The 15,978-nt window shown below is 55.7% G+C and overlaps 1 protein-coding gene across 2 annotated transcripts in view; it reads right to left on the bottom strand.

Moving 5' to 3' along the window:
* Positions 1 to 5,614: 5,614 nt before the first annotated feature.
* SFSWAP (splicing factor, suppressor of white-apricot family) overlaps positions 5,615 to 15,978 on the bottom strand; it is a 38,681-nt gene continuing 28,317 nt past the window's right edge. For both annotated transcript variants that reach the window (XM_004690833.2, XM_012731069.1), the window contains 5 exons: positions 14,367 to 14,632; positions 10,021 to 10,146; positions 6,611 to 6,784; positions 6,103 to 6,175; positions 5,615 to 5,854 (listed from right to left, as the gene is read on the bottom strand). In XM_004690833.2, the coding sequence (XP_004690890.1) occupies positions 5,789 to 5,854; positions 6,103 to 6,175; positions 6,611 to 6,784; positions 10,021 to 10,146; positions 14,367 to 14,632 (705 nt within the window). In that variant the 3' untranslated portion in view covers positions 5,615 to 5,788. The remainder of the gene's footprint in view (positions 5,855 to 6,102; positions 6,176 to 6,610; positions 6,785 to 10,020; positions 10,147 to 14,366; positions 14,633 to 15,978) is intronic.

Below are 15,978 nucleotides of genomic sequence, written 5' to 3'. Positions count from 1 at the left end.
TTTGAGGGTGGGGGGACTTGGGTGCGCTGGGGAAGGGCGCACTCGCAGTTCCCTACCACGCTTCCAGGCCACTGCTCCCCTAGCCTCAGCTGTCGCTTTTGGAAAGAGGGACCGACCCTGTTTCAGAACCCGCAGTCCAGGCTGATGGCTGCGAGGCGCCCTGGAACAGGGCACCCCGAGTTGTGCTCAAGTGCGGCCAACCGAGTTGCCAGAGGCACTAGTCAAGGAAGTGAGTTTCTGGGCACCTTGCGCTTGCGGGCTGGACAAAGACCCCAGGGCACAGACGGTTTTCTCTTCCACTGTGGGCTTTTGTCTCTGGAGGCTTCTCCAGATATTGGGGACACCCCACACCCTCGGGCATAGCAGCCACACCGTAGGGTTCCATCCCACTGAAGCCACTTGGGTGTCGGGTGTCTGAGCCAGCCAGTGAGGAGGGGGAGTTTCTAAGGAATCTGAGGCACTTCAGTCAGTGCAGCAAGGGTGACCAGGCAGGGTGATGGCTCAGGAACTGAGTCTTTGGGAGGGGGTGCTGACAAGGCTGTGGGAGGCACCTTGGAGGCACTGATGGAAGGCCTGGTGTGCAGGGACCCACCAGATTGCCCCAGAGAGACCAGCTGGTGCTGGTGAGCATGGAGGGGTGTTGTGGGGAGCTCATGCCATGGGTTTTTTCCAAGCTGTCACTGAATTCTGGTGTGTGGATGTGGCAGGAACCGAAGCTCGGGTGGGAGGACACTACACCCACAAGGCAGGGGCACTTGGAGGTTCTGCCACTGCTGGAGGCTGCACCAGGAGCAGCCAGTCTCGAGCGCTCCTCTAGTCCAACTTTCTGGCTGTCTACCCTAGAACCACCACCCCATCTTTGCACATGCAGGCTAATGTAGGGATGGAATGGTAAAAGCCCAGAAATGGCCTCAGTATCCACTCAGGACTGATGGACTCAGCCAGGGCTGTTTGTGTACCATGTTGGCTGTGGCTAAGGATGTTCTCTGTCTGGTGTGTCCTGGAGAAGCTGTGTCCAGGGAAGGAACATCATCTCCTCCAAGCCCCTCTCAGTGCTGGGTGAATTGTGGTTGCCTGGGCAAACAAGGTGGGATGAGCCCCAGAGGCAGAGGTCAAAGCCCACTGGGGTTGGAGAGGAAGGGCTGGACATAGTGAACAGGAAGGGCATCTCAGATGTGTTCAATGAAAAACTATGAGGAAACAAAGCAAGCAGCAGAAAAAAGCAGCAGACAACCACATACCTCTACATTTTTCACACGCATGCACGTGTCATCTCTGGCCCCTTGATCCAACCTTGTCTGCCATTCACTCTCCCTTTCTCTGGTGTCAGTACTTCCAGTTTCAGCCTAGGGGGCACTAGTGATGCCACTCCACCCCCTGTGGGGGGGGTAGCTTTGGCCACTTTGCTCCCAGACCACATGCTCAGGGATGGATACCCCCTGCCCCTGCTGGGATGGTTTGTGGGGGCGCTCTGATCATCAGACATTGCTTGACTCCCCACCCTGCCTTCTCCAGAACAGGAGGTCCTTGGACAAGGGAAGGCTACCAGTTCTCTTATTGTGCTCCTGCATCTCCCCTGAATTATCCTGGGGCAAATGGATTTGAGTCTGATTGGTGAGCAGTCTCTGGTCCCTCATGCAGCTTCTGGTCCCTGCACCCCCTTCTGGATTTTCCCTCCAGATACCTAGCTATAGGCTCTGACCTGAAGGCACACAGGCCAAGCCCTGAGGGGGAAGGAAACTGGCAGGAGGCCAGGCCCACCCAGCCCCTGTCCTGGGAGTGTCCCTTGAAGCTGCCCAGCAGAAACAATCCAGATGTCCACACAATGAGTGGGTAGCTGGGGGTGGGGCAGGCTGCGTTGGAGTATTACTCAGCCCTGAAGCAGTAGGGTCCTCAAAGAGGGCAGTTTAAGAATGCGGGAAAGCAGGGACCAAGGCTGGCAGTGTGTGTCAGCCAGAGTGTCCAGAACTGGCAGATTCGTAGTCTGAGAGTCGGCTGGTGTTGCTAGCAGCTGGCAATAGGCTGGTGGTGAGTCAGGTGGCTATTTTGGGAATGATGGAATGTTCTGGAATTAGCAGACACACTACTCTGAATAAAAACAAATGAATGCACTTTTTCAAAGGGTGAGTTGTATGGTGTTAGTGGCAGCTCAAAGCAAGAGCCGAAGTTGGTGTTGGGTGCAGGCCTCAAAGTCCACAGGGTTGCCCCCTGAGGAGCCTCCTGGAGGCTGTACCTCCTCATGGGCAGCACCCCAGCCTGGGAGGCATCTTTGTTGCTATGCACATGGCTGAGATACTCAGTGCAGAGGCTTGCGGATGGGGTGTCAGCAGGATAGCAAGGTGGCAGCTCTGGCAGCACCCTTTCTTGGTGCTTCATGGGGCAGCCAAGCTAATCCATTCCCCCAGACTGGTGGCCCCTGGTTTGAGCATGGCTGTCTGCAAGTGCTCCAGCTCAGGATGTGGGGGCCTGGGTGCAGGCACTGGGGAGATGGGACTACAGAGGGCGCAGACCCTTGGAGGTGGCAGCAGGAGTGGGGCAGTGGGGCCATTGCTGCCCCATGCCCTGGGGGACCTTGAATAGGCTGCATCTCTCATACCTGAGCCCTGAGGGCCCCTGCTGCTCAGGACTTTGACCTGCTTTGCTGTCTCATCACCCCGAAGCCCCTTGCTAGCTCACCAGTCCATTCTTGTCCCCGTCACCCTCGCCAGAGCCCTTGCCTTGCTCTACCCTCCAAGAAATTGCCCTGCTTTATCCCCCACCAACCGTCCCAAAGCTCTGTGGGTTCACCCATCTCCCCTCAAGACAGGGGCAGCACCTTTTACCTTGTCCCCTTGGCCTTTGGGCAGCACCCCCCACCTGGCAAGGAGCTCACCCATCCCTTAGTGTCAGGCTCCCCAGCCAGGCCCCAGCGTAGGCACCCCTCTGGAGGCCCTGCTATCTCCAGACTCTACTAGACTCCCACCCCTCCCCAGTGGGGCCTCCCATCCTCTGCTGTGTGGGGATATAGGAAATCTAGGTGTCAAAAGTGTTTAGAAAACTGTCATGTGCTTTTATTTCAAAAGCACCCATCCTGGATGTGTTACAGGCGATGATTCCTGTTTTGTCAACAGGTAACTTCCTTGGTGACATCTCAGCCCCAGGGTTCCACTGTTGGTTCTGAAGAAATAACCTGTTGGGATGTCCCTGACATCTGGGAAGATGTGTGGGTGCCCGAGGCAGCGATGTGTGCCTCAATTTCCTTATAAATGGACTCAAGTTTAGAAAAAATGTACCTTCTTCAGGACAGCCACATCATGGAGCTGGTGCCCTCTGGGGACCGGGCATGGGGCTCAGGTACCCTCAGCCACCCCCTTCCTTGGCTGATGCCGTTGGTGCTGGCAGAGCCAAGAACACTGGCTGTCCACAGGGCTCCTGGCCAGCATGCCATGGCTCTCTGGCAGCCCAGGGCAGTCTGGGACTGGCCACAGGGCCACTCTTTGAGTGCCCGCTGCCCCCAACTCCAGATGGGCTGGAGCACACCTGGCCTCTCTTGGAGCTGTTGTTCTCCATAGCCAGACTGCCAGTCCTTCTCTGGCCGACTTGGGGGTCGGGGGGTGCGATTAATGGGGGGAGGGAGGGTTGACAGCGCCTTTGCCCAATGTGAGAGGGCTGAGGCCTGCGGTGGCTATGGGGATTGCCCAGCTCTGGCATCTCCAGGCTGCCCAGGCCCTGGCAGCCTCTCAGGTAGGGCTGGTTATGCCTCACTGGATGCTAGGGCAGCTGCCCTGCAGCTACAAGACACACAGGCTGGGGACAGGGCAACTGCATGGGCTAGTCAGCATACCAGAGGCCGGCAGCTGCCTGTACTGCCTCTCACAACTACTGACCCACTCGGGCTCCTGGCCTGTATTGTGAACATGAACCTCAGGGCCCATGGGCGGCTCTTGGTGGGGTCTAGACCAGACCCAAGCTGGTGCAGGGAGAACTGCCCAGAGCAGATGTCAAGGTCTGTGGTGCCACCTTCCTAAAGACAGTGGGAAATATCATTTATGACAAGTTTATTAGTGTTTTTAAGTGCCTTAGGAAACCACTGTCAGTCAAAGAGAAGGCTCTTTTCCCAAGTTCCGATGGCAGCGGTCTCTGAGGTGGATGCCCAAGGCAGGGCCCAGACAAGGGTGGGGATAGCCCATCGCCCACCCCAGCACCCTGGTCACACCTGGACCCTGTGGGTGCATGATGGGCAGCACCAGCCCTGGTACTTTCAGCAGCAGAAGGGTAGTGGGTTCACGGGCAGGTAGGTGCTACAACAGGCTGCAGTCTGGCAGCTGGACAGGGACCGTAGGTGGCCAAGGGGAGGTTGGGCTGGCCTGTCCTGCATTCGCACCCAGTGCACAGGCCATGGGGTGGAAGTCTTGGCCCTGCACTGCCCCACAGGGGAAGCACGTGGGTGGGGCTCTCCACCTGCATGGGCTGCCAGATGACCACCCCACACGGTGCCCCATGACTGCCTCCCCAGGGGTGTCCATCCAGGCCTGAGGATGAGGGGAGGCAGGGAGTGCGTGGGAGGGGTCTGATAAGTGACACTGGCACCTCCTCCCAACTTGTCTGGAGACCCTGACCCAGAAGTCATAACTACAAAAGCCAATTTTCGCCTGCAACAAAACTACAGACCAAGGCAAAAGGGCAGGGCGAGTTCAGAGGAGCTGCTGCCAAGGCAGGGCTGACCTTACAGCTCAGCAGGAAATTCCGCAGCGACAGCGCTGATGGGGAGTCAGTGTGCAGGGCCACGAGCTCTGAGATGCAAGGCGGCTCAATCTTACAATTTAAATCGTGGAACTAAAAAGAATGTTCTTTTATCTTTCTGATTCCACAAGGAAAGGGTGTCTGAGCCTGCGGGGGAGGGGGTGCCGTGTGCACCAGAGAGGATTTGTGGGGGCTGGTGCTGCAGGTGCACCCAGCAGACACCAGTCTTCCGGCAACAATGACACCCTCGGCACTCAGGGCGTCTCACCTACGGCCTCTGTCCCAGGTTGCCCCGTGCCTGGGCCTGGGTCTAGAGACAGACTTGTGGAGGCACAGAGGTCCAGGCCATACCATGGGAATCTGTCCACATAAATGCCGGGTGGCTACTGACAGGATGCCTCTGGGGTGCAGCAGTGAGTAGGGAACACCTGGCTCCTGCCCCCCCCAATATAGCTGGGGTGTGCCAAGCCTCCCAACCTAGGGAGGAGGTAGCTGAGTGCCAGGGAGTTGGCAGGGATGGCATCACACATGACCACCCTCGTCCCGCACAGAGCATGGCTGCAGCATCCGACTACCCAGGAACCCCATGGGGTCAGGTGGGACCCCAGGAACATCAGGAGCTGCAGGGCTCACTGCTCATTTCCAGGTGAGCAAAGTCATTGGGGATGTGGCCTGCTCTGTGTATACTTAAGAGACTAGCCCCCCAGGGCTGAGTCCAGGGCTGTGCTGAGCAGCAGGGTGGCCTGCTTACAGAACACTGGTAGCAGGGAGGCCGACGCCACAGGGTCTGCCGGCACCAAGAGCCTGTGCTGCAAGTGATGACCCCCCAGGACAGACCAAGTGACTCGCCAGCCACAACAGGACAAGGCCACTAAATCCCTAGCTAGAAAGGTGTTTTTCTCCCATTTTATTTGTTAATACATTTTCACAGAAACATGATATTATTTACAAATATACAGGTAAGAGACTGCTGGTCAAAAATCTTAAACTCAAAATGTCATCAAAAGTTAATTTACAAAAACACCGGCTGCCCGGGGAGCCCAGCAAGGGCTCCTGGCGGGTGCCCTCAGGAGGCGCTGGTCTGCATGTTTTTGGAAGCCGCGAGCATTGCTCTGACTTTGGCCATGAGGTCCTGTCAGAAGAGACGGGCTGCTTGAGCTATGGAAGAGCTCCAGGCACTCAGGCTGCTCCCAGGGCCCAATGACATGTGGCTGGGAAGTCCCAAACGGTGGGGATGGCTTCACACCACCCACAGCTTAGGGATTTGGGAATTTGGGAAGGGATGGGCCAGGGCAAAGCCACCCCCAGGGCACAAAGGTAAGGAGGACAGGGAGGGACAGCCAACCCTTTGTGGACATGGGGAGGGAGACCCCCTTTCACCTGAGTGATTTTGCTCTGCACGGAAGAGACAATCGCTGAAGAGATCTGACCGTCTTTTTCCTGAGAAACTCCCCTGGGGTAGACAGAAAGAGAGGTCAGGGCTGAAGCCGCCCAGCCCTTAGCAGTCCCAGAGCAGGCTGCGCCAGGACTTGGGCATTGACTGCGTATCTTCTCTGCTTCTTTAAAGAGGAAATCAGCGTTCTTCAAGTTTACCTTTGTGCATGTTTGAGATGTTCTAAAAGGTTGTATGATTCAAAGCAACTCCACAGTGAGCTGCTGACCAAGACATCTGGACCCCCACCCCCACCCTTGAGGGTCTGTGTCGGGGGAGGGGGGTCGCCTGCATCCTGATGGGTCACTGATGCTCACAGGGTGGGGGAGCATGGCTGGGCGCTGTCTTTTGTGTGGAAGGTAGGGTGCCAGCCTAGATGTTCTGTGCCTGGCTGTGGGCCTGTGGACAATGGGCAGTGGCCGGGAGAGCTGGGCTAACCTGGGGAAGGGGGCTTACCTGGACCGCTCCTGGCTGGAGCCCCGGCTCTCCACAGGAGAGACGCTGCCCGAGTGGGCTGAGTGGGCCGAGTGCCGGCGTGCAGCTTGTCTGCTTGGGGACCCCGACCGGGATCTGGCCTTGGACTTGGTCCTCGACCGTGAGCGCCTCTTTTTCTTCTTCTCATGGGGGCTTCTGGAAGAAAAGTGGGTTCAGGACAGACCCAGGTAAGCTGTACAGGAGATTCCCGGACATGGGGGTGCAGGGACCAGGGTGGAGCATGTACATAAAACACACTTCTGAAGGACCCTCTGTCCTGATTTCCTTACGATTCTTGACTGAATTGGCAGTTCGCACTTAAAACACCTCAGATAAGCAACCATAGCTGTTTATATGTCTATTCATTTATGCTGATTTTAGTGAGAATTTCTAATAGAAATGGAAAATTGGAAACTCAAGCCCCCCACAGGCACTCAGCACAGCTCTCTGCCTGAAAAGGGTTCCAGGGGCCGTGCAGCAATCCCACCCACATACAGCACAAGACTGCAGAACTGCCCACACCTGGCCTGGTGGCTCCCTCCCCCTGCAGAGGACAAACACCCTGTGTCCAGAAAGGCTTTATCCTCCCGCCAGGACCCCTAGGCCCCAAACACAGACACCAATTTTTGCTCCACCAGTTCCCATCTCTGCTCTGCTGTTCTTTCCTTCCACCACTGTTCTCAGGGTCATGCCCCTTGGGGCAACATGGCCTGTGGTGCCGGAAGCTGCCGGGAGCCCCTGAATATTCAGGAACCTTCCAGCACCCACCAACACTGAACTGATGCTGCAGCCAATTTTGAGTTTCCAATTTTCCATTTTTTTGTTAGAAATTCTTACTAAATCTCACTCTGCAGCCCTGCACGCACAGCTCCAGCCCCAGGCCTTGTGCCATACCAGGTGTGAGAGCACTGCCCCCATGCTCACAGGACACTCACAGCAGGCTCCGCTTCCACAAAGCCCCTCTGACCTTTTTCAAGATTATCCTATCAATTCTCTGTACTCTGTTTCTACACATCCTGCTTGTGGTCTCCATAAAGCTGGTGTGGCTCCAACAGGGCCATGTGGGATGCTGGTCTGCCTGGAGGCGTTCAGCAGTACTGAGTCCCCAGGGCTCAGACTCAACGCACCCATTTGATGTATACAGTTACCTGGTTCCCAGGGCAGCACACACCCCTGCTCCTGCTCAGCCCGTGCCCCTGAAGTTGCCCTGTTGCCAGTTCCACCCTGTTATTCATGGGGCACCCTGAGGGCTCCGTCCCTAGTGAGAAGGCAGTGTCCCCACTTCAGTGCAGGGGCCCTTCTTGCCTGGGGTCTGGCCAGCAGAGGCCCTGGCTGGCAGGTGCGCTGCTGCCTGTGGGCTCTCAGAGACGCTTGGATGGGGGCATCCTGCCCGTCTTCTGAGGCTGAAACTCTCCTTTGTTATGAAACATGTCCTGAACTATATCACACTTTTCTACATGGGCTGAGATATTTCTTGATTTATCCTGGGAGCATAACGAAGTCCAGAGACTGGCTTTGGGTGGTGAAAAGGGCCAGCTCTCTGGAGCCAAATATCACCTGACGTGCTGTCACCCTTTCATCCTTGAATGCTTTGGGTGTTGGAGGATCTTCAAACCTGTTCTGCTGAGTTCACTTGAGCATACCCACCACCCCTCATCACCCCACTCCCCCATGTCCACACACCACCCCACTTGAGGCCTAGATTATCTGCTCCAGCAGCTCCGCACCCCCACCCCCTACTAGTCCGGCGTGAGGGCCCCAGGGCAGAGGCAGCTGGGGCTAGCACTTTCTAGCCATGCCTTAAACGATCAATTTCATTTCCGCAGGAGATGGAAGTCATTGAGATTTTTTATTTTCCCAGCTCCGCTGGTATTTTGCTCCTCTCAAGGAATGTCAAGTCTCAGAGTTGTCAAATTAACTGGAGCAAGATTTATGTGTTCAGTGTCCTGGGAGTGTCTACAGGGTCTTTCATTCTTGATGAACCTAAATATAGATTACTCATTTTTTTCCATCATTTTCAAAGAACCACCTTTCAAGGTTTACCCTGATCTGTTTTCTATTCTCTTGATTTCTGAGATTTCCTTTATTATTTCCTGGCTTTCACTTACCTTGAGTTTAATTTGCTCTTCATTTCCTAGTCTTTTTGCTTTTAGATTTTTCTTCTTTCCTCATACAAGTATTTAACATTGCTAGCCACAGGCTGGGCATACATTTTCATCATTCCCAAATACTTTCTACTTTCTCTCATTTTTCCCTTGAGTGGTAAGTAATTAATGTGTTACCTCAAAAAGTCAGGTATTTTAATGTATTTTATACTTGACGCCATGCCCAGAGTCGCCATGCATTCTGCAGCCTTGGTCCTCCTGTCCACCAGCTCCTGCTCTTGTAGAGCTCCAATCCCAAGCAACACCCCCTCACCTCTCCCCACAATGGGTCATGCCCTCAGGAGCACGCCCCCGCCCTGCTTCTGGGCATCCCTGTGTGCCATGGGCCACTTCCGAGCAGCATGCTGCAGTCATGTGGGTGGCCTGCAAGTCGTGCTCAGGGCTGACGGCGCCTCCTGTAGGTGTACAGACAGGGAGGCACCAGGCAGGCAGGGGGAAGCAAGGAGCCATAGCAGAGACCAACAGCTGTCTGCGGGAAGAGTGGGGGATGAGCGCCGGATGGACATGGCTTCTACATAAGGTATCCTGGACAAGGTGACTTGAGACAATCAAGGTGCCAGCCTCCCTAGGACATGTCCCCCCACCGTCTCCTGGGGAAGGGAGCCTGGCACACAAAGTCTTTGCCCCAGGGAGGCTGTCAAAAGTCCGAGAGACCCTGTCCTAACACAGCTGCCACCCCTGCTGGGAGGCCTCTCTTGCGAGGAGCAGTGGTAGGTACCCCCTGAACCACAAAGGTGAGGGTGAGTCTGCAGCGCTGAGCAACACTCATTGGAGAAACAGAGTACAGAGCAGACATCTGTGCCAGTGGATGGAAGAGCCTACACGACAAAGGCACGAAGCCCCAGCTGCAAGGAGCATCTGCACAGAGCCCTCAGCTGAAACCCACTAGCTCTGCAGGCCTCTGCTATTTTCTATCCCAATGAAGGGGCTACATCTGATTAGTGACCTTGGCAAGGCCATATTGGGAAGTGGTGGCTTGTCTGTGCAGGAGGGGGGCCTTCACACTTCACAGCCTTCCTCTGGAGGGCTCTGAAACCTGAGCCCTGGTGCCCACAAGTGGGCACACAGTCTCAGGAAATCCATGGCTCTCAAAAGCATGGGGCATACTGGAGGCAGGGATCCGAGCCAGACCTGCCAGAGCTCCGCCCGCCCACCACACCAACACCCATGGTCGGCCCAGCTCTCCCCAACCTGGTACCCATCCCTGGGAGCTAAGTGCAGGCCTACCTGGACCGGGTGCGCTTCCGGCTGACGCCGGGGCTGTTGCTCATACGATAGGCGGTGGGGACACTCCTGTCTTCCCTCCGTCTCTCTGGAGAGTGAGCCCTCCTCCGAGGGGACCGGGAACGAGACCTGGGCAGAGATGATCAGGTTATTTCAGGGGCTGGCAGGGTCCTCCAATCAGCCCGGGTCTGAGCCTGCAGCTGGCTGTCCCACCACTGCGCTCCTCACTGGCTGAACCTGCAGGGGGCCTTGTACTAACAAACCCAGGGTGCTGGAGGCTAGAGCTGCAGCCACTTCCCACAACTGGGTCTGGGCATGCAGTGTCCGGCAGATTCAGGCCTGCAGCTTCTCCCTACTGCTTTTGCCCACTGCATTGTCCTAAAAACTGCAGCTCATTGGGACATCTGTCAAAACTAGGCAAACAGAAGTGCTGAGTCCCACATGAGCTGTTTCTGCCGATCTGCATGTGGCCAGGGGGGCACTGGGAGTAGTGGGTCACCAGGCTCTGTATAGGCTGGGAGGACAGGCCTAGCGTGGTGTGGACACGGCCCGGTTCACATGAGGCACAGCCAGGTAACTTGGGCTGAGCAATGCAAATCTGTGAGATCTCGTGGATACAGAAACACACACGTGTTTTGATCTTCCCTCTTGTTCCCATAGAGAGCCCCATGAGGGTCTAGCACAAATAGGCTGAACTCAGGGTCAAGGCCCTCAGGCAGGTCTCTGCACTACCTTCAGGACTCTGCTTAGATCTTTTTCCTGTGGTGAAAGGGCTATTTCAGGAAGACCTGCAATAAGCAGAAATTGGGAGAAAACAAAAATTTCTTTTTGTTCTGTTTCTATAACAACCCTCCTCCAAAAACAATAACAGGAAGAGCAATTTGATTTTCCCATTCAAAAATTACATAGCTGCATAATTGTCATTGTAAAAAATATCATGCATACAGTTATGCCCCAGGTTACTCCAACCACACAGGCCCCCCGCAGCTGTTCCAGAGCGCCCAGCACAGAGTCTCCCCAGGGCATTCCTGCCAACTCAGAGACCAGCTCGGTGCTCCTAGGCCTCTCCTAGGCATGCAGAACAGGCTCACAGTGAGCTGTCAGACACTGGGGATCTCAAGTCTCCCACAAGAGTTGCAAGAGCCCAGTCTGCTGGTGGCCTGAGCTGCCCAAACGCGTCTTTCCACACAGCTGCCACCAAGCTATGCAGACAAAGACCCAAGACCCTGCAGGGACCGTGGCCAGGGACGGAGGCCATGGGCAGGACCCAGAGATGCACACTTCATGCCCAGAACGAGTGTGCTGGCAGATAAGCTCAGTGCTTCAGAGCAGCTCTGCTTGGTCCCACCTGGGCACCTACAAATGTGTAAGTGTGTCCACAAGAAACTTGGTGATTAGGAAAGAGAAACTAGTTTCAATACTGAAAATCGTGTTTGAAATACAAAGCCATTTTTGTGGCTGCTAGTACCAGATTTCTTTCAAGGCAAGGGCCTGCTGCAGCAGACTGTCCTGGCTACAACCCAGTGGAGAGTCCTTGTGCTTGGGGAGTGGGCAGCCTTGACTGATTCCTCTACCTGGCTCATAGCGCAAGAAGCTGGGGCTCTGCCCAACATGTGCCCAGAATCTTCTTAAAATAGATGATGTAGCCTGAATAAAAAATCTTTGTGCATCTTGCCTCTTTTCCTGGCAACCTCAGTGGTCTCCTTTAATGAAGGTACAACGAGGTCCTCAAGGACAGGACCACAGTTAACAGCTGCCTCTGGTGTGGGTCTTGTCACCCTGGCCTCATGCCGTCACTGAGCTACCTACAGGTCCCTGTCAACCCAGCAAGAAGGTCTGGCCCCAAGCAGTGGGGTCCACGGTCCCAAGAGTGACAGACCCGGTGCCGCACCACCCAGCCTACTAGGTGGGTCCTGACCTCAGCCCCAGAACTTGGACACATCCACATACACGAGTGCCCCACCCTCCTGCAGGAGACAAGCTGGGACCTTGTGGCCTGCCACAGGGAGAAGAGCTGACACACAATCTCGCCATCACCCTATGTTCTCTTTGAATGTTAAAAACAACTGTTAGGAACAGTCCAGTGAGTACCCTACCACCCTCAGAGCAAACCAACGTCTGCCAAGTGACGTCCGCGTCCATGGAAATACCTGGCAGGACGGGGCCACGGTCAGTGAGGACTCCAACACCTGCCAGACTCACATGAGGCCTCAGGCCAGAAGTACAGGAACTGAACTTCCAGCTTTAATCTTCACATACTTAGTCTAAAAACACCTAACTATTCAACGGCATTTTAATTCCAGGTAGAGAGGCAGCTGCATGGCCACCTCTTGGGTCCACCCAGGGGGGGCTGGTATGATGGGAAAGCAGGAGACCCAAATTTAATAAGGAGCCACCCTGAATACACATGGTGCTGCCTGGTGATCAGGGAGCAGCCTGAGGGCGACGTGCCGACTTCCCCAAACTGAGGACTTTCCCATGACCAAGTCCTGGTGGCACGCCTCTCACTCTGGCTTGTAAGCAGGCAGACTCGGTGTGCTCAGTGTGCAACACCAGACTCATGGTGAGCAGAAGGCCTCTAGCCTTACTCCTGGTCTCACACAGGGCTTGGGTGATTGCCCGAAAGAACACCAGACCCCTGGCTGCCCCTGCCATGAGCAAGTGAGTTGGGTGCTACCCAATCCCAGGGCAGGGGCCATGCATGCCTACAGCCAGGTGTGCCAGGCCCAGAGATGGCTGTTGGTTCTGTGTGGGCAGTGTCCACAGTGACCAGGCTGCTGGGAGAGGCAGCCAGCAGAAAATGAACAGTGCACCACTGGCAGCACCAATGTTTCGGTTATCAGACTCTCGCTGTTTGTGCTGCAACGGTCTCTGTGACTGCGATTGCAGCCCCTTGCCCCGGGGCAGTGCTCTCAACCCAGAGCAGCCTAGACATCACCTCCCCGGAGAGCCTGCTGGGAGGGCCCGCCAGAAGAGCGGTGTGTCAGCAGTGCAGGGGAGGACACAGCATCCAGAACGCCGGGCTGTCCTCACAAGTGGAAGCTGAGGCATGAACCCACAGGTGAGGCAAAGAGGCGCCAGCTCCCAGGGACCGGCAGCTCTCAGAGCACGCTCTGCACAGGGAGGTTTTATTTCATCATATTTTTGCAGTCACTTTGCTTGTGCCCTGGTGTTTTATTGGAGTTGCAGATCCAACACTAAAGATGTGACTTTTATGACCATTCATATCAGTTCCTTGAACTAAAATCCACCAGCAGCATCACAATCCACCAGCTGTGCGGACTGAGGCGCCTGGCAGCACACCAGCGCAGGGCGGTCAAGGCAGACAGGACTGCCATCTGAGAGCACCCACCACCGGACTTCCTCACCTGATGTCTCCTTTGAAGTGTAAGTTATAAACCAAAGACCAAGCAGCCTTTGCAGTTACCACACCCCAGGAGGCCACGAGCAGGATGTCGGGAAGGAGTGCACTGCAGGCGGCATGACCGGAGCTGGGCCAACACCTCCAAGTGAGGAGCCTGACACAGAATGCTGGGGACTCAGAGGTCAGAAATGGCAGCCAAGCTGCTGCTCTGATAGATAACCAGGTCTGACGCGCGTTAAGATAGGGAGTGATAGAATTCCCGAAGAGCCAGCAAAAAATGCAGATAAAGGTCAAAGGACCCACTGTGAGGTCGTACAGCCCCATTTTCCTGCAGCTGCAACCAAGCACAGGGTGGGGCAGCCCACCAGGGGTTGGGCCCCACATGTGGGGGTCGGGTGGGGTGGGGAGAGGAGGGGACGACCCACAGGCTCTCCCCATAAGCCTGCTCAGCCTGCCACTCAGACACCACAGGGCCTGCCCCAAAAACCCTCAAGCAAGGGCAAGCAGGTGTGCTTTGCTTGCTTCCAACCAGTTAAAATGTAAATGAAATCTTGGCCCTCCCTGGTGGCGCAGCGGGTTAAAGCACAGCACTGAGAAGCTGAAGCCACTTCCGCATGAGTTTGATTCCTGCCTGCCCCGGAGGAGACCACATGGCGCGGCAGACCTCTCCTGACCCACCCGCTGCTCCCCTCAGCAGTGTACTTCGTCAGTCTGCCAGTTCTGCGCCCCACTCTGTCTCTGGCGAAGCCTCTCACCACCCCTGAGCCTCTGGCCTGTACCCAGGTTCTGTATGAATAAATAAACAAATCTTTAAAAAAAAAAAAAGTAAATAAAATCCTACTTTAAAATCATCTGGTAGTAGCTAAGCTTTAGAAAGTGAAGTATCCTCCAGTTGCAGGCACACATTGACCCCACCCTGGGCCCTGGCTTCCTGAGAGCTCTGCTCTCAGTGGGGCTCCGTGCCCTGCGGACCATGGCCACCCACCTGGAGCGCCGGGCTGTGCGGTAGGCGCTGGGCAGGCAGTGCTTGGCCTTGGAGCGGGATCGACACCGGGGCCGGGAGGAAGAGTGGCACCTGGGGGAGCGTGACCTCGTCCGTGATCGCTTTTTGTGCTTCTTCTTCTTCCTCTCTCGCTCTTCTTCTCTGGGGGGGTCTCTGCTTTTGCTGGACCGCCCTTCAGGAGGCTTCATGTCTGTAGCCTGCACAGGCCGGCCTCCAGTCAGCAAAGGGCCAGGCACTGCACTGGACTCCTGTGAACAGAGCAAATGCTATGGTGTCACAGCAAAAACAGATCCTGGAAGCTGCTGTGGAATGCAGCTGGGAGGCTGCACCCCAGCTTTCTGCCTGGAACTCCCACCTTCCTGCAGCTCTACCCAGCATACTGGCGGGCTATCTTTCCAGATGGAGTGGGGTGAGGAAAGAGTACCATGCCCATCACAACCCTGCAGGGTAGAGGCCAGGGGCACCTTCTCCTGGGGAGCTTGAGCATCTATTTTATTCTGAGAACATTCTAGATAGAAGCTAGAGGTGGCTCCTTTCTGATGTTTTGGTGCATCTGTCCAAGTGAGGATGATGCACCAAGGGGCGTCCACACCAGGAAGCAGCCCCTCAGGGAGCAGCCTGGGCCCCTGACAGAGGGAGGCCTTTTCACTGTGAAAATCAAGTGGTGCTTTTTGCCTAAGCAAGAGGAAGACAAGCCAAACCCAGAGCCCCGCCTGTGTCTACTGCCTTCATGCAACCTGCCCCTCCTATACCACCTTGCAAGTCCAGACTGGGGCTGCAGACCCTGTGGGTACAGACTTGGTGTGGGGCCTAGGGAGCCAGAAGCGGGCCATAGCCTTCATGGTCCCCTTCCCCACAGCACCAGACAGCTGACAAGGAGTTGTGCTTTTCACATACCAGCTTTGAATGCACCTAAAAACTCTGCCACAACTCTCAACTGGGAACGCAGGTCCCACAAAGTGAGGTGGATCCACGGCATCCACTCACCAGCTCTCCATGCCCTGGGGAGCCCCGTAGACACCAGGCCAGGGTGTCTACCCATTTGAGTGGACCCAATGCCCCTACCCCTGCCATGCTGTGGTCAGCAGCAAGACATACCCACACCTGTGACACCATCCCACACACTGCAGGGATGGATGCCCAGGTCTCTGTGAGCAACTATGAAAAGCAGGCCAGGCCCAGCCAATGTCTGGCACTGCACTTAGAAGGAGACAGGATCGACACCTGCAAAACATGACTGGTGACCAGTCACGAGAGCTGCTTCTAGAAGATGCCCACCCTCTCCCGTGGGGCAAAGACTGGCTCTGCGCAGCCTGTGGGCTGCACTGAGGTACCTGCTGTGTGACCTCTTTCTTCTCACTTTAAAGGTACTGAAAGGACATTAAAAAACAGCAATTAGGACCCTCCCTGGTGGCACAATGGGTTAAAGCTCAGCACTAAGAACTAGCTGCAGCCGTTTCAGTATGAGTTCAATCTCTAGCTAGGGAGATGACTCACATGGCCAAGACCTCTCCTGTCTCACCTGCTGCTCCCCTCAGCAGTGTACTTTGTCAATCTGCCTGTTCTGCTCCCCACTCTGTCTCTGGTGAATCCT

The sequence above is a fragment of the Condylura cristata genome, unplaced genomic scaffold (genome assembly GCF_000260355.1).
Source record: "Condylura cristata isolate star-nosed mole 26May11 unplaced genomic scaffold, ConCri1.0 scaffold00029, whole genome shotgun sequence".
NCBI lineage: Eukaryota > Metazoa > Chordata > Mammalia > Eulipotyphla > Talpidae > Condylura > Condylura cristata.
The sequence above is the reverse complement of the archived record's forward strand: the minus strand, read 5'-3'. Positions and strand labels throughout refer to the sequence as shown.